This window comes from Bactrocera tryoni, chromosome 5, assembly GCF_016617805.1.
Source record: "Bactrocera tryoni isolate S06 chromosome 5, CSIRO_BtryS06_freeze2, whole genome shotgun sequence".
NCBI classification, from domain to species: domain Eukaryota; kingdom Metazoa; phylum Arthropoda; class Insecta; order Diptera; family Tephritidae; genus Bactrocera; species Bactrocera tryoni.
The window spans coordinates 14721503-14743937 of record NC_052503.1 but is presented as its reverse complement, the minus strand read 5'-3'; the positions used below and the strand labels follow the sequence as shown (position 1 = coordinate 14743937).

Sequence of the window (22435 nt, the reverse complement as noted above, 5' to 3'; positions counted from 1 at the left end):
ATACACGTGCAGTGGTTTCATTTATCAACCAGACTAGTCAAAATAATAAACACTTTCAGATGAAACTCTAACTCGATATGCATGTGTGTGACAACCCTTGCGCTGTCTACTCTCAAGTGCTTCAAGCCACCAGCTGCAGCAGTTGCTGTTGTACGTGGTGTGGTTGTGTGTGTGTACTTTTGCCGCCTAAATGGGCTTGACACTTCATAATTGAAACGTTTGCACAATCAGTAGTATGGGCCAAATATTTTAGTGTTTTCTGCTGTTCATATTCAAACATAAGCTCACACAATGTTAGAGCACACATTTGCATACTAAAATAACAGACATGCATAAATGTAAATTGTGTGTATGCGTGTGTGTGTGCGTGCATGTTTTTGTATGCGCATAAAATAATAAACATTCAACAACTGAAACACGCCACATATTGCCGTTGAACCCTTTTTATGCAGAGCCAACCCGAAAAGCTCATAATCCGCTTTACTACACACACACACACATACACACACGGGCACTGCTGTGTATGTGTGTATACAAATGCCGAGGCATTTAGATGTGGTCGAGTAAATATTCATGTTAGGAGCAAAGACGATTTGACAAAACTTTTTGGGTTTCGCCAACAAAAAATGGTTGCCTGCTTGTCCAACACTGCTTGGGTAAATAGTGTTGGTGTTGAGGCAAATACGGCGTGGCTCTATGCAATTTCCTGCAGACAGCCATATCCTTCACACTTACTTATAAAATTGTTACACAACTTGCTGTGGCTCTATTTTTATTAAAACACACACTTTGCTTTACTTACATTTTTTGTTAAGATTGAACTTTTTAATTAAACATTATCTTAGGCTCGTCGCCTAGTGTACTTAAGGCTTAAGGAATAATGAAATAAATGTTCACATTCATACTATGTACATATGTATATGTTTGTGAAACGTGAAAGGGGATTAATTTTGAGTGTTTAGAATATCTATTTATACTTTCATAGAATATTCAAGATTAAGTCAGACAGATGTGCATATATTTAAGCATATTATATTTATAAAATTTTGGTACTTAACAGTTTTATATTTATAAGACATATGATAACAATATACTAATCCAATATTACTATTTCAAATGACAAATTCCGGTATCCCGAAAGTTTATAGACCCATACGGTTGTATAACATTCTTTCAGCGTATGAAAATATCGATTTTTGATTTAATTGATTTCGGGATAACAAAAATTTTTGGGGGAAATAAGGTTGCATAACATTACTTTCGTGTACCATTATAATTTCTTACAAACATTGCTTTCAGGATCCTGAAAAATTTCGGGACCCATAAAATTGCAAAACATGATTTTAATGTACCATGCTATTTTTTTGCAATTATTGATTTCGGGATCCCGAAAATTTTCGGGGCTCATAAAACTAAATAACAAGATTTTAATATATCATGAGATTTTTTTTGCAATTATTGATTTCGGGATATCGAAAATTTTCGGGACCCATAAAACTGAATAACATAATTTTTGCGTATCATGATATTTTGTAATTAGTGGCTAATATTATTGTATATTATGATTTCAAATTACCATAATAAATTTCATTTTTTTAATTATTTATTTGGAGATTGCGGAACTTGTTAATAATATTCCCTTGTCCTGAAACATGCACGTTTATCGTCTAAAAGCATATTAGATCCACTAAGAGATCAACCATTCTTTCACTATCTTCTATGCAGAAGAGAATTTATTGATTTCAAAGACTTTTATCTATTTGTATATAACCAATTGTTGCAAACTGGCAACTAACAGCTTTATCGTAAAGTTTTATATTTTTGAAGTTATACATACAGTATGTTCTTTACAGTAACTTGAAATATTCATCTCTGCTTAATAATGGAATTAAATCATAAACATTTTGGCGCGATAATTCTCGCAGCTTTCTACGTGGATTGTCTCACCATTTCGTGAAAGTTGTCTAAAATTAGTTATTGCTGCGCAAACTGATATTGCAAAACCATCATATGAAATTTTATATCTATAGAATATATCTATCTACAAACATCAGTGGGAACAGCACAAAACTTCTCCTCCTCCTTCTGTTCAGTTCATCATATCTGAATATATAATATTCGCTAATTAGAATCTCAAGGTCAAAATTGTGAGATTTAAACTATCTTTCTTTCCTCTAAAGACTTTTAGAATTTTAGATTTTACCACGTCAAAGATTTAAGTAAAATGTCTATAAAACGTTTTGTTACCAAATCTAAGAGAACAAAATCGCATTCGGCGAAAATCATCACCGAATATAATACCAAAAGCATGAATAAGAGGTTAAGTGTGCCCGACTTCTACCAACACGGGTAACTTTAATAAGATTAAGTAAAGTTTATAATATTTTTGTTTTTCAAATTTTATTAACTTCGAATATTATTGTATCTACTATAATTCTTAAACTAATATCAATAAATATTTCGATAACAAAAATGGATAGAGATTTGTTTTGGCATACTTTATCACCGTTCTGAAGATATTGCTGCTGCACTTGCCACTGTAATAAAAACGCTTGTTGTTGGTGGTACGATAATCATCTCTTAACTTTCTTCCGATACCATAGGTAAAATACTACTTACGCTGATATTGGCTGATTCATTAAAAAGGCAATTTGCCGTTTGTGATATTCGAGCTGTTGATGAATCTGCTGTAGCTGCAGGGCTAGCAGCATCTGCTCTATGAGTAGGGCTTGTTCCAGGTGGTGTTGGTACCAGGTTTCTTGCTCGTGTAGCGACTGAGCCAACATGGTCTGATGAGCTGCTCCCAGCATTTCTTGTGGTGTGGGAAAGTACACCGCATTTGGAGCCTGAGGATCCGATACACCTTTCACCATTGCTGCAATGACCGTCTCACCGTCAACAATCGGCTGTTGGGCCTGAAGGGCTCCCTCTTCTGGACTAATCGTCCAATAACATCCACGCCCAGGGTCATTTATAGCTCGACGAATTTTGCAAAAACAAGAGCTTGTACTCAGAGTTTGCTTTATCCTATTCTGCCAGCCCTGCTCTTCTTTGCGGTAGTAAGGGAAGTTTTCACTAATCCAGTTCTGTATAGCATTCGAAGTAAGTTTGCCTTCAGGACTGCTACGTATTGCCATGGTTACCAACTCACTGTACGAATAGTTTGGCCGACTACCACAGTTGTCTTCGTCAGACGACATCGACTCGTTCGGTGATATGGATCTATTAGATGCTGGTGGTGACAGCGCTGGGTTGGTGCCGTCTGCGTTCGCTAACAAATTACGAATTGAAAAGCTTGATTCAAAATGTTGGTACATTGTGGATAACTGCTTAAAGAGATGAGTGTATATGAGATAAGCTAAGTTCTCGAGTGATATTCTGTGTGAAAACCAGAAGATGACTGATGATTTTCCTTAGAAATTTTTCTCTTTTATACCCTAATTTATTTATTTCAGTGTTGCAAGGAGTTTGTCTTACTCAAGGTTGCAAAATTGCGGTCTTAAAATTGAGGTCAAGAAAAAGGATTAAAATTAACGTAATTGCTATAAAGGGCCTTAAAAAATCTGATGTCCTAAAGTGTAATATCTTAAGAACAATGGAGTTTTTATAAAAACAATAGAAAATAGAAGCTCTTACATGGAATATCTTTAGAATATTTAAAAAAAAAATCCATAACAGGTAAAAAAGAGACGCTGGTGATCATATTCAGGTGTACTAAAGTAACCTGTTTTTAATTGCTGTGAATAAAAAGCAGCTGTGGAATATGTTCAAGGTGACTCAATTTATCCGGTAATTTACTTTTCAAGGCTACGTCGTTAATCCATTAAGATCAAACTTATAAAAGCATCTTAGGATAAAATTAATATTTCGAGGATTAACCTCAAATCTTGATGTTTGTATTGGTTTGAATTGATTTGAGAGAAAACATTGATCCTATGTGTTAGTAATTATATTTGAAATATGTCTTCGTTTTTATCATTATTTATAATTTTTTTATCAATTAATGCGTTATCGTTTTATGAAAGGTTTGTGAAACCTCAGTACAGTCTTTGTTCAAATTACGCCTCTGTGAATTTTATACCTGCTTCATATGTAATCTCTTTCTAAACACCCTGCATTAATGACCTCGTCCGTTGTTTGGTAGAACATAAACGAAGTTTGAAAGCACAGACAATATAGACCCATTTTCCAAGAAAATAATTTGACTTGACATTGATCGTGTACCTGATAGAGGACCGGCGTGAAATGCTCCAGACCATTTATTTGGTTTTAAACTCTATTGTTTTATGTTCTAGTTTTGTGGTAGGTGTTAGACAAAGAACAAAAGATGTTTCGGGTGTTTTTTGTGGCCGAAAAGTAGCGGCCATATTATGACCTTGGGTTTAATAACTAGTTATGTCCTTGGTTTATAAACACATTTATAACAGTAGTTTGATTTAATCAAGCTCTTTGTATCACATAAATGGAGTGAGTTTTGGCTTTAGCAAAGAATAATGCAGGAGAACTTAATTTATTTACTTCTGTGAAAACCACAATGACTTATCGTTTGAACTCATAATTTTCTATTCATAACTTGTGAGCGAACAAAGATTGTACCAATTCAGCACAGAAACCGCCACCATCTAATGAATTTATATTAACGATTGAATAGATGTAATCTAATAAAGAGAACTGTAGAATTCTGGCCAACTATACATTCATATAGTGCGTTGGTTCTGAGCCAGAAAATTTAACTAAATCGTGCGCACTTTCAAGCGATTATTTATCATAGCTTTTGACATAGATTATCTCCGCAATAATGCATCGATGAGCTTAATTTTTGGCAATTAAACTTCAACAAAGGCCACTTTAACGATGGTATGATGGATTCAATCGAAGCCGCAGTACACTCCATAACGAATTTCGTGAAAGTCGTCTAAACTCAGTGTTGTTCCGAAAACAATTGACGCCTTAAGCAAGCTAATATTGCCTACCATGTGACCTATCGAATTTAAGTTTAGTTCTATAGCTTTACAAAAATACGCAGTTTTGATTAGAAATGACAACTTACTAAGTATCTTTTAATGCAGCTTATTACAAGCGAGTTACAGGGAGAATTCCCTATTCAGAGCTGACTTCATTATCAGTTGTGTGCAGAACAAGTCTGTTGACAGTAAATGTAGAATAAAGTTATGTGCCTGATTTGGATTTGTTTTAAGAACTATAAATGGCTACCATATCAATGTGCATTAGTCCCTTGTACCCCACCTTTCTTTTACAGGTGTAAAATGCTGTAACTGGTTTCTTTATTCTATTTATCAATCTTCGATTGATTGATAAGTTGGGTTTCCATGAAAACTTCCTGTCTAAAATCAGTCTTAAAATTGCTTGGAATATTTGTAATTAGTTCAATTGCGGCCTTCGAAATATGTAGGACTCATTGAGTTTTCACTCGAAATTTCTTCAAATGGAGAGGTAGATTTCATTTAATATTAATGACTGGAAAGTAATTACTAAGTATAGAGGCTTATTCTGAGATTTTTTTCAGCATGTTTATAAATATCTGGTCGAAGAGATATCACAACTTTTACTCAGTTGAAGTAACTTCTGTTCACAGATCTCACATAAAATAGCAGAGCATTCAGAAGGAAGTTTAATACTCCTATTTTACTTAAAAACAACATGGAAGTATATTGTGGCATAGCAACTTATCTCTTCAAGCCTGCCGTGAGCTGTTAGAAAATCGCTGCGTGACTTTGCCAGTTAGAAGCATGTGTAAACTAGGAAGGCGGTGAACTCGTGCCATCCACAGTCAATAGCGCTGGAACACGCAAACTAAATAAACAAATATATATGAAAAGTACAACAACAACAACAAGTTATAAGTCTAGCAAAAGAATTGTGACTTTAAGTCTAAGCACAACAAGCTGCGGTTTATCAGCCGCTAAAAGTCAAATTGCCATCACCATTCGCCAAAGCATTACTTTGTTGAGCCTATGGTGGTGAGTTGGTGGAGTGGGAGCGCGGGTAATTAGGGTGCTGCTTAAGCGACACACTAACTTAATATGTGTTACAACATGCGAGTTAAACGTACGCACATTTGTTGCATTTACTAAATGCTAACTGTTTACTCTATTCTCAGTATGCCTGCGCACATTTTTATTGCCTGCCTTAGAGCCGCATTAGTTACATAAGTTGAGCGGCTGGTTGTGCTTTCATTGTTATGTATTTATTATTATTTTACCACTTAAAGTTTACTACAGGGATTTGTTGGTTGTGGCCACAGCGAAGCACGAGCAAATAGCCAACTAAGCGAGTAAGCGTTAAATGTTTTGTTAGAAAAGTAATTGTTATGCGTTTATTTGTTGTTGTTGTTGCTACTCTTATAGTATTATTGTTGCATGAATTATGTTGGCAGTCGTTGAATGTAACAGATGTCCATGAGTAGTTGTGGTGGATATAAATTTAAATAAAGTCAAGCATATGTGTGTGTAAACAGCAATGCGTTTTGTTGTTTTTGCAGTAAATATTATGCATGCGAAGTGTAAAATAAATAGCAGCACATCTCACATAGAGTGCGCATATTTGTTCACCGCTATTCAGGTCAGTCGAGTTCATAGTTGCCAGTCGGATAAATACATTATATATAGTATGTATATGTATTGCAACACCAGCAAAGAGGATTCGATTGACGCGAAGTATGACGTTATTATAAAGAAGTAAGAAAACATTACAGCCGAAGTAGGAATACTCTCACAATTCTTTTTTGACAGGAGTAGAAACACATTATATTGGGTATATGAGTGTCAGAGAAACTCATAAGCCGATACTACACTTTTTTAGGAATCCAACTTTAAAATATCGTATTACTGTAACATTGTCAAGAAATGTATGTTGCACAGTTAGGGTACGCCATACACAATGGATAAGTTCAAAACTGGTCATTAGAAGTAGTTCCTACCATGCTGAAACATGCCCCAATGAGATGCGGCTCATTGACTACGCCGTGTCCCGAACTATGTCTGGAACCTAGCAGCATTGGAAAATTCATCAAGCTACCTGGCTGCCTCCGGATCGATTCTTTTCGGGTTTGTGTCAACTTGTGTCAACGTGTTCTGTAAAGTTCGCCATTTCATTATGTCATGTTTCATTTTGGTACAAAGCTTGGAGATTATCTAAGAATATTACGAAAAAACTTTTTCTCCAGTGAATACTGGAAGATCTTTTCTGGCTTAATGGTGAGGCAAATCCCAGCGCAGATCAGGAAACGCGATTGCATCCCCACAAATTGCCCATTTGGTTTGCATTGTGGTATGACTTCATCATCATACCTTATTTTTTTAGAATCAACAAATCTGCATAAAAAAAACAGAAGCCATTTGGACCAAAATTTAATGTGTTTCTTTTATTTTTACATTACGTCGTTTTTGTTGATACCCTTTATATAACATTTATACCAGCTCTGAGTAATGAAACTTGCAATGCGAGTCCCAAACTTGGAGACCGGCACGTAGTTCCCACCATTTTCTTTTCCCAACAAAACAATAACGTATTTTAATTCATATCAGCATAACCCCACAGTAATTTTCGTTCACTAAATTTCACCCATAGCCTATTTTATACTTGAGCTTCAACGAAGTATGTCTTATAAATATTCTCAAACATCTTTGCTCTTTCGGGTACAATATTTATTCGGTTGCGGGGATAATACCCTAACGAACAATAGCCTTTTTTGTTAGGAAGGTTTGACCTTGATCGCATTGTGCTTCAGTGTGGTTTTCACGCTACTGTAATTGCGGGTTGCATCAGCTATAATACCTTTCTATGGCCTTGCCTACATGACCATACTAGTAAATTAAGTTTTACGTATTATTATACAATTCCGGAAACATGCTTTTTTATATGAAATAATTGGTAAATCTGAGACATTTCTGGTGCACAAATCGAAATATGGCCATTCACCAATATGTTTCAATCATCAGTCATAAATCATTCTATTTGCTTCAATATAATAAATGGATCTCTGAAAACAACTACTATTACAGGTAGTACATTATCCACGGCTCAAAGAAACAGTGCCTTTTAAAAAGCATAGTCTCTTTATTTACCATTTACCACACTGAAAAGCTACCACAAATCCACTACTAAGATATAACCGCCATTATTCTACCTGCCTGTTTTTCAGAGCAGTAAAGGAAAAGGTGATCTTAGTACTCTGATAACTGACTCGGTGTCGCTGTTTTACCTGAGATGACCTTTTTAAACTCTTTTAAGGATATTTTTAGAAGGTTTATCTATGGTAGTCAGTCTTCTTTTGTTTTTAAATTATTTTGTCTTGCGTTACTAGACTTTGGAACGTCAGACTTTTGACTTCGGTTTCATCGGTTGCGTCAGCTTAGATCTCCTTTGATGTCCTTGATTTTCTGGCCACACTTTTGACATAAGTGTGAGTTATCCCAGTTCTTTACAACAAAGAAATGCTTCAGAGTATAAAAAAGAAAATTTGTAAAGCAAAAGTCATCAGTCATCTTTTGACTTCAACATAGAATATTACTTGAGATTTTATTTAGCTCATAACCACCCATCTCCTTAAACAGCTATCTAAAATGGCCCAACATTTAGAATCAAGCTTCTCGATTCGTAATTTGTTAGCGAACGATGACGGCACCAACCCAGCGTTGACACCACCACCATCTGATATATCCATGTCATCGAACGAATCGATGTCATCTAACGAAGGAAACTGTGGAATTCGTCCCAACTATACATATAGCGATTTGGTGACCATGGCGATTCGCAGCAGTCCTGACGGTAAACTGACATTGAGTGCTATACAGAACTGGATTAGTCAAAACTTCCCTTACTACCGAAAAGACGAGCAAAGCTGGCAGAATCAGATAAGACAGACACTGAGCACGAACTTACACTTCCTGAAGGTACAACGACCTTTGGGCGACCCCGGACGTGGTAACTATTGGACCGTGAGTCCGGAATTGGCCGCTGGTGGTATTACTGGCAATATAACTGCATTTGGACCCTTACTTTCGGGCGTACCGCATCCCGAGTTGCCGAACGCAGTCTATTTCCCCACACCACAGGAAATAGATGCAACACAGCGGGCAATGCATGAGCGGCAGGTGTGCTATCAGTTCCATCAACAACAAGCGCATATTTTCCAACAGCAGCTACTGCAACTACAACAGCAACAACTTCAGAAGCTGTGCGACGAAACATACCTAAAGCTGATCTTCCACCAGCAGCAAATGGCTTTATTAACAGGCCAACAAGTTCCTACTTAATTTAGGTGCTCTATTAAAGAGCGTGTAATATTATTCGAAGTATTATAATATAATTCTAAGTATTATTTTAAGTTAATAAAATGTGAAATAATTTGAAAAATGGCGATTTCTCATTTTGAGGTTTAGTAAGTGGTTGGTATTTTGTTGGTACGGTATCATTTGGTCACTGACGTCGCTTCTCTGTAGGGAAATCGTAGTCGTTGTTGTTCTCATTAGAGCAAAATTGCTGTTTCAGTGTGATCAAGAGAGAACAGCTACAATGTCACTATAGAAGGGGGACACGACTGGGACTAAACGAAGCAATACTTATGAATTTGCAGAAGGGGGCATTCTTTTTCCGATTATATCAGATTGGGAATGAGGGGAATCGCCATTGCCTTCTTTCGTTTTAGCGCTGGATATGTAGACTTCGGACAAAAATAACAGGAACTGATTATGAAAGGGCCCCTGTGCGACAATGGGATCTCTTCCGCATATTATAGAACACAAATATCAACTGAAGTATTTGCTTTCAGCAATGTTCAGGCACCTTGTACTCTTTTGTCTAACTTTTGCAAAACTGAGGTTGAAATATATCATATCTTCTGTGAGTCTGGTTAAATGGGAGGATCTGATATTAACCGCTTAAAGTGCTTTGGCGGTTTTTAAGAGCCTTTGTTATCAATACTTAAGGGTGCTTAGATGTCACAATAAACCGGCGTCTCAGCTGTTCAAGTGGGACTCATTTTCTTCTTCTTCTTTATTGGCGTAGACACCGCTTAAGCAATTATAGCCGAATTAAAAACAGCGCACCAGTCGTTTCGAAGTCTGGTCCTTCTCCGACTGGTCTTTCTAACGAAGTTGGGGTCTTCCTCTTCTTCCACCATCGGATACTGCGATGAATACCTTCAGAGCTGTTTTCATCCATTCGGACGACATGTAAGTCATGCTAGCGTACCCGCTTAACGTCGTCTTTTATCTCATATAGCTCTTCGTTCCATCAAATTCGATATTTGCAGAGGCCAACGCCCGAGTGACTATAAATCATTCGCAGAAATTTTCTTCCGAAAACTCGTAACGTTGACTCAGCAGATATTGTTTACGTCCATGCCTCTGCAACAGGAAGGGAATAATGACTGACTTGGAGAGTTTGGTCAATGTTCGTCGAGAAAGGACTTTACTTCACAAGTGTCAACTCAGTCCAAAGTAGTACCTGTTAGCAAGTGTTATTCTGCGTTTGATTTTGACGCTGACATTGTTGTTGCTGTTAATGCTGGTTCCAAGATAGAGGAAATTATCTATTATTTTGCCCTTGTTTATTACCAGTTCAGGAATCTATTTTGTAGCGACTTATTAACCTAACTCAATCCTAGACTTAATTAATGCATTTTGTTTGGAAGAACAAATAAGAGAAAGTGTAGAGCAAATATGGCAGTTCTTAGCTCCATTGAACACGCATTAAAATCAAAGTCAGTTTATCGAAATAAGTACAGAAATAAGTACTACAGTCAGAAGTTTTCTAAGAAGACAAACAAGTCTTTTTATACAAGTTTTTGCCAACTAATTTTTTTGATGCAATCTTAAAAAATTACATTTCCGAAAAATCATACCAATAAAATATGTCAGACTTCATAAACCTCAAAACCAAAAGCCGTTATATTTTAAATTATATCACATTTTATTAAATTAAAATATTACTAGAACTTATATTCTAATACTTCAACTAATATCACATGCTATTTAATTGAGCATCTAAATTAAGTAGGAACTTGCTGGCCTGTCAAGATAGCAATTTGCTGCTGGTGGAAAATCAGCCTTAGATATGTTTCGTCGTAAGGCTGCTGAAGTTCTTGCTGTTGGAGTTGCAGTAGTTGTTGTTGCAAAATATGCGCTTGTTGTTGATGGAACTGGTAGCACATCTGCTGCTCATGCATTGCTCGCTGTGTTGCATCTATTTCTTGCGGCGTGGGGAAATAGACTGCGTTCGGCAACTCGGGATGCGGTACGCCCGAAAGTAAGGGCCCAAATGCAGTTCCATTGCTAGCAATACCACCAGCGGCCAATTCCGGACTCACAGTCCAATAGTTACCACGTCCGGGGTCGCCCAAAGGTCGTGGTACCTTCAGGAAATGTGAGTTCGTGCTCAGTGTCTGTCTTATCTGATTCTGCCAGCCTTGCTCGTCTTTTCGGTAGTAAGGGAAATTTTGACTAATCCAGTTCTGTATAGCACTCAATGTCAGTTTACCGTCAGGACTGCTGCGAATCGCCATGGTCACCAACTCGCTATATGTATAGTTGGGACGAATTCCACAGTTTCCTTCGTTAGATGACATCGATTCGTTCGATGACATGGATATATCAGATGGTGGTGGTGTCAACGCTGGGTTGGTGCCGTCATCGTTCGCTAACAAATTACGAATCGAGAAGCTTGATTCTAGATGTTGGGCCATTGTGGGTAGCTGTTTGGAGGGCTGAGTGCTCGCGAGGTAACTAAAAACTCGAGTGATATTCTGTGTGAAAGTCAAAAGATGACTGATGACTTTAGCTTTACAAATTTTCCTTTTATACTCTAAAGCTTTTTTTAGTTGCAAAGAATTGGGTTAAGTCAGACTTATGGCCAAAAAGCGTGAAAAAAATCAAGGACGTCACAGGAGATCTAAGCTAACGCAACCTATGAAACCGAAGTCAAAAGTATGACGTTCTAAAGTCTAGTAACGCAAAAGCAATGTAATTAAAAAACAAAAGAAGACCGACTACCATAGATAGACCTTCCAAAAAATATCCTTATAAGGGTTTAAAAATGTCATCTCAGGTAAAATAGCGACACCGTGTCAGTTATCAGAGTACTAAGTTAACCTTTTCTTTTACTGCTCCGAATAACTGGCAGGTAGAAGAATGGCGGTTATATCTTAGTAGTGGATTTGCGGTAGCTTTTCAGTGTGATAAATGATCAAGATAACCGAACTTAGCGGTCACCCAGTAATATATATAGTACTGTTCAAAGATACGCCATTGACCGATGAAATTCAATTGTGTAAAAGAGACTAAGCTTTTTAAAAGGCACTGTTCATAGAGCTGTTGAGATCAAAAGAGTTTAAAGCACAGACAATATACAAGTACAGCAGTTTTCTTCAGAAGTGATTTAGAGTAGCATTGCTCTTGTACCTGTAATAAGCTAGCTTTTGTTTTCAGAATGTATTGTTTTAAGATATTTTTATCCTCTACTTATGAAATATGGTGGGCTCAGAACGAAAGATACCTCAAGTTTTTAAGCCCGTTGTGGTGGGCCACATTGTGACCTTGGCTGTGTAATTTAATGGAATAACCTCTGTACCTACCGCAGGAAATATTGGTCCATGAACCCAGAATTAGCAGCAAGTGGTACTCGAAATGTTGGTAATAGGACCGAGCTTGAACCGTAGATAAGCAGTGCACCATAATGTACTACATGTGATAGTAGTTGTTTTCAGAGATCCATTTATTATATTGAAGCAAATAGAATGATTTATGACTAATGATTGAAACATATTGTTAAATGACCATATTTCCATTTGTGCACCACAAATGTTTCAGATTTACCAATTCTTTCATATAAAAAAGTATGTTTCCGGAATTGTATAATAATACGTAAAACTTAATTTACGAGTATAGTCATGTAGTCAAGGTCATCGGAAAATATTATAGCTGATGCAACCCGCAATTACAGTAGCGTGAAAACCACACTGAAGCACAATGCGATCAAGGTCAAAACATTCCTAACAAAAAAGGCTATTGTTCGTTAGGGTATTATCCCCGCAACCGAATAAATATTGTAGCCGAAAGAGCAAAGATGTTTGAGAATATTTATAAGACATACTTAGTTGAAGCTCAGGGATAAAATAGGCAATGAGTGAAATGTAGTGAATGAAAATTACTGTGGAGGTATACTGATATGAATTAAAGTCTTGTTTAGTTGGGAAAAGAAAATGATTTGAGTTTCCGAGTTTGGTATTCCCACAAGCAGACTACAGGTTTTATCCCTGAGAGCTGGCATAAATATTATACAAATGGTACAAACAAGAACGACGTGATGTAAAAATAATAAAAAAAACATTCAAATTTGGTCCAAATACGTTCTCTTTTTTTCTGAAGATTACTTGATGTCATTTATGATTTGAACAGAATATTGGCGAAATAGCTACCAATGATTCCGTTTGTATATTACACGATATTTTATTTGATGGTTACGGCATTTTCTTCCTCAATTCTAAAAATAAGGTCTGACGATGGCGCCGTGCCATAATGCGCACCTAATGGGCAAATTGTGGAGATGACATAGCATTTCCTGAACCGCCCGAGGACGTGACTCACCATTAAGCCAGAAACGCGACTTGTCTGAGAAGATAATTTTCGATGAAAGGCTTTTACTGATTGGACTGCGACATTGAGAATCAACTTCTTACATCATACCGACGGAATACTTGAAGGTGGTACTCGAAGGATTGCTATATTATAATAGGAAGTTAAGTTCCAGAGTTCTTCAGACATGGGGTTCAGACATTCATTGCTTCCTTCTCGTAAAAAAATGAAAAATAGCGGATATTTTACTATTTGCGGGTGCTAATGTCTAGTTCCTTACGCTCAGATTGGACTTTAGAAAGTTCAATCATAAGACATAGGTACTCAAAGCTTTTCATATTTTGCCACGTTGTACTACTTATCAAGTAATAACCCCAAAGGTGTACTTCTAAAGGACCTCGTTAGACAATTTTTTTTATTATTTTTAGCTTAGTATGCTCTGTTTGAATCAAGATTCATATATCTATGAAACTTTTACTCGGAAAAACTTTCAAGAGCTTTTAAGTAAATTTCGTTCTGTAAACTATTTCAGTAGTTAATATTTATCAAGTCATTTGTGGCCTTTGTTATGAAAATAAAGTCCAAAGTTTATAGACCAGCATTTGATAGTTACCTTAAAATGCAGTATAGTACGTCTTTATAGCTTTCTCGTGCTATTTTCGCTTCAAGTAGGCCCTAGAACAAAACTAAATGTTAAGGCTAAAATAAGCTACTCTTTCGAAAATGCTAAAACTGTGCATTAAAAGTAGGTAAAAACAGAATTTGTTACACATCCATTTTTAATCTAAACATGAAAATTTGAGGAAACTTAATCTAAGTTAGTTTCGGAAAGATCTGAATTATTAAAAAATATAAATTTGTTTGTTATTCTTAGTCTTTAAGAGCATTTGTAAAAAAAATTATTAAGTTTAAGGTATTACAAACGCTCTCCAAAAAAGCTCTTAAGTGTAATTTAAGGGTGCCCTTAATTACCGCAACATGACCTCCACCGCAGCAACATTTACAGTTCACATTTTCTTATGCAAATACCGCATAAACTTGGCATTTAAAATTATCCAGACATGAATTATTAAAGTTGCAAGCAACGAGCATAAGCAGCAAGCTAACTACTACCACAAAGTACCGCTACAAAATATAAGCAAAGCGGCTTCGTCGGCTCCCACTCAATACGCTTATTAAACGCGGCTGCTTGTGCCATCATTTTTCTTCGCTTTTACAGCACGTTGTTAAGGGTACAAGTAAAGTGAGTATTATCCTGTTGCTGCTCCTCAAAAATATTTATTCTCTTTTCCACCTTTTTTCTGTGTCTACGGTTTCGTCTCGCTCCTCCCGCTCTACTATAAAATCCAGGCGCACACAGCTTGAGTGGTATTTTAAATATTTAAAGTTGTCTGCTGATATCTTCTGACGCTGATGCGCATCCATAGCTCAGTTTATATGGTATGTGCGTTCTTCATCACAGCCGCCGCCGACGTATTGACGGTTGTACATGGGTAAGCACGGAAAGCGTCGCCTTCGTAATAACAAGTTTCCTGCGCGTACTCTTCCACTTAATACTAATAATGTGGTGCTCGCTCGGCGTCTTAATATCTCTCTACTCGCTTGTCTGCCGCATCGTGGTGGGTGGATTGAATGACGCGATACGCGTGTTTCTTACTTTCTTTCGTACTTCAGTCTTCACAGAGGGTTCTGCTGATTGCGGTACTACACTGCTTCGTAAGATGCTATCGGTGAAATCCACTGACAAATTCTGCTGAATGAATTTTGAAGTATAATTCCGCTTTGTATACAAATCCGCTAAAGTAACTGTTGAGCAGCTTGACTTGCAATGTCACGCAGCGTTCCTATTATACTTAGTACTGACTTACTTGCGACTGCTTTTACTTTCAACTGTTTGCTGGTATTTCTATTTATATGCTCTACGATGTGCTTCCAGTTGAGGTAGGCAAATTTGCACTCAGTTCATTTTAAATGCTTGAAAGGGAGGCTATGACAGGTCGCCATAGGTAAACAATCATTTTGTACTTGATACCACTCAAAACGAGTCTCTTCAAGTAGCAAAAAGGGATCAATTTGATACAATTAGTAGTTAATGATAAGCAAAAGTTTGATTTCATATTTTTTAACTGAATATTAAAGAACTATTTTTATAGTGAATGCTGTGTTGGAAGACACTAACTTTTGATTGAAGTATTGATTTATTATTTGCTAGTTTATTCACTGTCAATATCCGGATCATATAGCAATAAGATTTTAATAGAATATTAATTATTAGTTTAGAGGCGCATTAAAGCAATGATTCCTGTAAGAATCTTTGTGTTGAGTTTATCAATTGTACGAGGGCCACTGTTAGTTTTATCAAATATCAAAATTATGTGAAAAAAGTAAAATATGGGGATGTGGCTGGCTAGTCAATGTCACCCCTTTTCACATTATACATCCATGCATCCGGGTAATCGTCTATATACATATGTTTCACTCATTTTCGGCAGACATATTGAGCCAACATCCATAGAGACAAAAAAGCTTTGTCGCCTTCAAAGTAATCCCCAGATGTAATACGATTATGCCAACGACTTTTCCAGTTCTTTTCATAAGCCTTTTTTGGCTCCTTCGGCGAATTTTGCTTTATCTCTTCTTTCGACTGAAAACGTGTTCCACGGAGCGGCAATTCCAATTTGGGGAACAAGAAAAAATCACACGGAGTCGAGCAAGATGGCGTCTCATACCCAAAATATCTACCAAAATCATTTGGACGTACTAGCGAGAAACGATCTATCTTGCTATCTCTCTAATACTTGCTTTTCACTTGTGTTTCCTTACTTCACTTTTTTAATATTTTCATCTGTTGAAGAGAATAGGAGGCATGTCTTCAATGATCTCTACACAGTCTTTGAAATTTTGTACCATTCGTAGGCTATATCTATATCTATATCTATATCTATATCTATATCTATATCTATATCTATATCTATATCTATATCTATATCTATATCTATATCTATATCTATATCTATATCTATATCTATATCTATATCTATATCTATATCTATATCTATATCTATATCTATATCTATATCTATATCTATATCTATATCTATATCTATATCTATATCTATATCTATATCTATATCTATATCTATATCTATATCTATATCTATATCTATATCTATATCTATATCTATATCTATATCTATATCTATATCTATATCTATATCTATATCTATATCTATATCTATATCTATATCTATATCTATATCTATATCTATATCTATACCTATATCTATATGTATCTATAGTATATTGGATTGCTCACTTTTGGGTCAATCAATAAAGTGTTCAAAAAAATAGTGAAAACTGTTACACATACAGTGATATACCTTAAATATATTTACAGCAAAAAAACAATATGACGTTGAATAAACGCTTTATAGCTTGATTAAAAAGGGCTTTTTAAACAATCAATATTCCTGAATATATATTTTCTTTTATCAAGTTCAAGTAATTGTAAGAAAATGTCACTTATGTAAATATGCCCATGAAACATTACTCGGCAACATACTTATACATACTATACATATTTATAAATGGAGCATATGTGTATATTAGGTATTGTTGATCCTTCATCAAATTGTTTGAAGCACTTGTTGTCAAATATGGCAATGATTCGAACACAACTTTTTCCTGCTCTTTTACGTCTATAAATAGCGGAAATATTTCATTCATTTTCCCCACTTATTTTAGTTCGAGAATTAAGGTTAAACTGTACATATGGTATAGACGATTCCACTTTGGAGGAATTGCCGTTTGAATCGTCAGCTGATTTTCTCCTTCTTTTCTTACTTTATTGTGACTCAAACAACCTTTGATTCGTGGATTATATGTATGTACTTTAGCACCCAGTAGGGAAGTTAGGTTGCATACAGAAGATTCATCATTCAAACTTATACTCGTATAATTTTTAACCAGACTGGTTTAAAATCAATATTCCTGGTTTCATATCTGCGGCTGATTGGTCTGGTAGTTGAGATTTTGAATAATAATACACGATAATGAAATTTGGAGAGTATCAAAAAATCTTTAGTTCGAACAGCGTTATAAATACCAACAGAAACGTGCTACTAGTGACCAATGATCAAACCGGCCTGAACTTGCAACAGAACTTATGCCAGGTCTTAATAGTATATGGATTACATATTGGCGAAGTCGAGGTATAAACAATTTTATTTTATGAAATCTTGTGATAAAGGTGATGTAGACGTTTTTACTCATATAAAAATCTAAAATGGCTTTAAAAGTTTTGTTATTTTCTTTGGTGTTTTATCACCCTTTGCTGACAAAAGAGTCGCTAAGTCTAATATCGAACTTCAATATCTCTGCCTAAGAACTTCATGTCTGGAGTTGTAATGCCTCAACATCTATTCAATCTCCATTTAAATCTTTGAATTTTGGCATCGTTGAGAAGCCAAATGCGTCCAATGTTGAGCGGGTTGTTCGTAAAAAGGATGGAAAATTTAATTTTAAATCAAGTTTATTCAAATTTCATTTATAGTGTATTAAATTTTTATATTTTCGTCGCAATGTGAAGTAAAGTATAACATTTTGAAGGAGAGTGGGGAATGACTGTTATGCTATTATATAGTGAAACTTAAGCGAACAAGTTTCGTCGCTCACAACATATTCAGCTTTAAGCTGATATCACATTGCATTAGGTAACAAAATATTAAAAGTAAGCAAGTAAAATTTAATTAAACTGAAATCCGTGAAGATTATATTTTGAAAATCATCGAACTTAAGTAATCCTTAGGGTTATTGGAATAAATGTGTGGAATCATTTTCAATATAATTAAGCCCATACTTAAGTCAGTTTTGTCCGAAAGTCAGTACAAGACACATTAACCCATTTCTGGTTGAAATTTTTTAAGTATCTCAGCTATCTTCATTTAATTTTGAGTTACGTTTTGAGAAGTCCGGGAAGATCTTTTTAAAGAACATCATTCTAAAAATAAGCGACGCTGCTACAATATTTTTCTGGAATCTTAGAAAAAATTCTAACAAAATTATATTAAAATTTCTATTCAAACTGATTCGGAATTCCCTGCAGGATCCTGTGTGAACTACTTTAATAAGAATGTGTTTTTTTTTTTCAAAAACAGACATACGCATGTCTGTATAAATATACTCACACATATGTACATATGTATGTGTACAGTTAAGTAATAATTTAGTAGTTTTGTTGGCTTCGAAACAGCCGGTTCTTTTATTACTTTACTGCACTACAGATGATATTACTTTCGTTACATTTCCTAATTTATTGTAGTACTAACTTTATGCGCTGCTGCAGGCACACACACATACAAGTGTGTATACTTGTATACATACTTATTTTCTTACCCAAGTCTTAGTAGTTTTTGTTGCTGTGATTTTCGTTTTGTTTATATTTTCTTTTCGTAACTGTTGATGATGATTATTTTCGGTCATGGTCAGCTGGTTGCCCCAAACACATACACACGCACACACTCATACAGCCGCCCATTTGCTATTTATATGTGGCTTGAGATATTTGCAATGCAGTGTCTTGCGGTTGTTGACATTGAACGCGGATGAAAAGTATATTTGCGACGAGGGGTGAAAGGAAAAGGGAAAAGCACAAAGCACTTGAAAATAAATCGCATCAATTTAGTTGATTCTGATAGTAAAAGTGCCATAATGTAGACTTACTTGTGTGCCTTGGCCGGTTATGAGGAGAAATTTTCGGCAGTAAGTGGGTCTGAAAATAGAAAAGCGGATGAAAAGTTGGAGAGGGTGTATATATATGTATGTAATAGGATATTTGTAAGCACATGAAGGTACTTATATACTAAATTAGTGTGTAATGGAAGTGTGTGAAGTCACTTATAGTTGTGGACAAGCATTGCAACCCTTAGATAATGCTAAATAATTTGTTTCAGAATTTGAAAATAAAAATAATATTTAAAAAAATTGCTACTCTGCTTTTTATAACATTATTATTATGAGTTATTTTAATTAGAAAAATATTCTGCAAACTAAAAGGCAAAAAATTTTCACAAAATGTTTACTTCTTCCCACAAAACAAAACCAAAAGAAAACACGCAAAGCATTCCTCTTACACTTAAATACATTTTTGTCAACCAAAAATGCTACAGCAGCAAAAAAGCACGAAAATCCTTTAAAATTTCACCTAAGCCCTTGGCACAAAGAAAAATTCATACTCATAATTTAATTAGTGAGCTTTACAAAAGACTAAATGAAAAATGAGTTACGGGAAATGAGCAAGAATGCAATGGTAGAAAGCAGAAAGAAACGACCAGCCGGCAATAGCAGCGAAATTAATGTCGAAAGTATGGCAACCAAGGCGAGCGGGTGGCTGCGTGAGCACGCGGAACAACCGTGCAGCCAGACACATTTAATGAATTTGGCCTCCTTTAGTCACGATTGTTGTGTGCACTTCGTTTCGTTTCGTTTAGCTATTACTCTTATTGTTGTTGTTACTGTATTTTGTTGTTTGTAATGCTTTATAAGCAGCTGCATGTTGCACACAGATAAGCTTCCATTTCGGGACGCAACATTGCTGCAGGTGTTTGGCGCTCACACCCACTGCCTCCCAATCATTTCTCTTTACACTTTTTAGGGAATTTCTTTGGAGTCGTTGGTCGGCGATTTTGGATGGTTTTTGCTGGTAGGAAGTGTTCCACGGAAAGGTGCAGTCAGCATGAAATGAAAGTTTCTAACTTGGCAGCATGTGGACAGCAAGTCTTATTGCTAATACGTGGAATCATAGAGTCCAATAGCCGTTATTGATTACTGTGACCTATCTTGTTATACGACTTTTATGGAATTGGAATAGCTGAGGCGAAATTTCGAAGAATAACCAAATACAAAATTCCTATGTTGGTAACAAAGCCTTTAAGCATACTTGTTGTTCCTATATTGCATTCCACATCTGAGAATGCACCACAGCATTCTCCACCACTCCAATCGACATCGCAGTGCAAGCAGCAAACGAAGACCGAATTGCTTCCACTCCTGAAGTAATGTTTCTACGTAAGCTTTATTTGATATTTCCGGATTAGAGAACGAAAACAAATTTTAATTATCAAAAATCGCTTTATTGATTTTCAGAATATTCTCCATTAAGTATAGGTTCTTTTACATGCATTCCAACCAATTTCCGAATCACTTTTGCCACTCTGATTGTAGTATCTCCAAAACTTGCGTTCTGAAGGCATAAACCGTCTCTTCAAATGCCGAAAAACATTGACCTATTAGTTTATCTTTTACGTGCGGAAATAAAAAGAAGTCTCACTGCAATACTCCTCCGTGTATGACTCATCAAATTGAAGTTTTGATTGCTCAAATATACAGTTGCTTCAGTCGATGTTTGAGAGCTCGCGTTATCATGGTGAAGAGTAATCCATCTTCGGCGGTTGGTTTCCCGAATTTCTTGACAGACAACTGACAAGCAAAACGCTGTACAAGGTAGATTCCAAAGTAAACAGAACTTTTTGAATCTAGCGCCCCTAGTGGCGCCATCTATATGTCGAATAGTGCGTTAGAATCTGCTGTCTATATCGATTGTTCAATGAGAGTTTCATGACATTTCATAGATTTTAGTGTCAGTATGTTTATGTTATTGGTGCGAAAATGAGATTCGAACAAAGAGCCAACATTAAATTTTGTTTTAAAATTGGTAAAACTTTTACCGAAACGTTTCAATGGATGAAACAAATTTATGGCGATGATTACCTATCCCGTAGCAGAGTGCGCGAGTGGTTTCAACGTTTTCAAAGTGGTCGTGAAGACATAAATGACGATCAACACCGGAAATTCCATCAAAAATGTGCGTAAATTCAGTAAAAATCAGCCAAAATCATCATTGAAATTCATGGAAATGGAATTGAACATCTCTAAAACATCGATTTATCACATTTTGACAGAACATTTGAGCTTACGAAAGGTGGGTGCATGGTTTGTTCAGCACAAATTGACTGACGACCAAAAATTGCTCAGAACCCAACATTGGAAGGACGATTATTTGACCAAAAATCACATTTTAACCATTAACCACTCTTCGTATTCACCTGATATGGCACCGTGCGACTTCTTCCTTTTTGGAAAAATGCATTTGCCCATGAAAGGAAAGCGTTATGCAGAGGCCATTCAAAAGGCTTTCACCGGCATACTGACGGCAAAACCGGCCAACGAGCTAAAACATTCATTCGACATACTTTTGGACCGTGTATTGAAGCAAAAGGGGACTATTTTCAATAAAATAAATTGATTTTGCCGAAAAAACCATTTCTTCTGTTCTTTTAAGTCGTGTTTACTTTGGAACGCACCTTGTATACTACTCAGAATTTACTCTTATGCATTGTCCTAGTGGCATGGTTGCGACAAGCCCAGTTGCTTCAAGAAACAGGCAACCATTTTCTTCAAAGTGTTTCGTGCGCGAACAACCTTTGCTGGATTTGGCTTATCTTGAAACACCCATACTGTTATCTTCTCTTTACTTTTGAATGTATACGTTTAACTACATGTTTCATCATCTTTAACGATTTTATAGACGTGTTTCGAAGCACCGCTATCGTATTCTGCGACTTCGACTGAATTGATCATTCCATCAATGCACACTGGCCTTTGTTGAAGCTTCATCGCCAAAAATTGAATTAAGCCCATCGATGGACTTTTGCTGTGATAATCTACTTCGAAAGTTGTGAAAACTAATCGATCGATTTCATTTAATTTTACGGCTCAGAACCAACGCACTATATGAATGTATAGTTGACCAGACTTTTACAGTTCTCTTCACTAGATGACAT

At 36.0% G+C, this 22435-nt stretch overlaps 3 protein-coding genes across 3 annotated transcripts; 1 reads left to right on the top strand and 2 right to left on the bottom strand.

Annotated features, from left to right (window-relative positions):
- Positions 1–2615: 2615 nt before the first annotated feature.
- On the bottom strand, positions 2616–3317 carry LOC120777001 (forkhead box protein J3-like). The gene has a single exon (XM_040108103.1). It carries the CDS (start codon positions 3315–3317, stop codon positions 2616–2618), a length of 702 nt encoding a protein of 233 aa, XP_039964037.1.
- A 5268-nt stretch (positions 3318–8585) lies between these two features.
- Positions 8586–9278, top strand: LOC120777000 (forkhead box protein D1-like). Its single transcript, XM_040108102.1, has one exon. The coding sequence runs from the start codon at positions 8586–8588 to the stop codon at positions 9276–9278; it is 693 nt and encodes a 230-aa protein (XP_039964036.1).
- Positions 9279–11014: 1736 nt separating this feature from the next.
- Positions 11015–11707, bottom strand: LOC120776999 (forkhead box protein D1-like). Its single transcript, XM_040108100.1, has one exon. The coding sequence runs from the start codon at positions 11705–11707 to the stop codon at positions 11015–11017; it is 693 nt and encodes a 230-aa protein (XP_039964034.1).
- Positions 11708–22435: the final 10728 nt, after the last annotated feature.

What these genes read in the sequence shown, in the direction of transcription:
- LOC120776999 (XM_040108100.1), bottom strand. Translation starts at nt 11,707, where the DNA reads ATGGCCCAACATCTAGAATCAAGCTTCTCGATTCGTAATTTGTTAGCG.
- LOC120777001 (XM_040108103.1), bottom strand. Translation starts at nt 3,317, where the DNA reads ATGTACCAACATTTTGAATCAAGCTTTTCAATTCGTAATTTGTTAGCG.
- LOC120777000 (XM_040108102.1), top strand. Translation starts at nt 8,586, where the DNA reads ATGGCCCAACATTTAGAATCAAGCTTCTCGATTCGTAATTTGTTAGCG.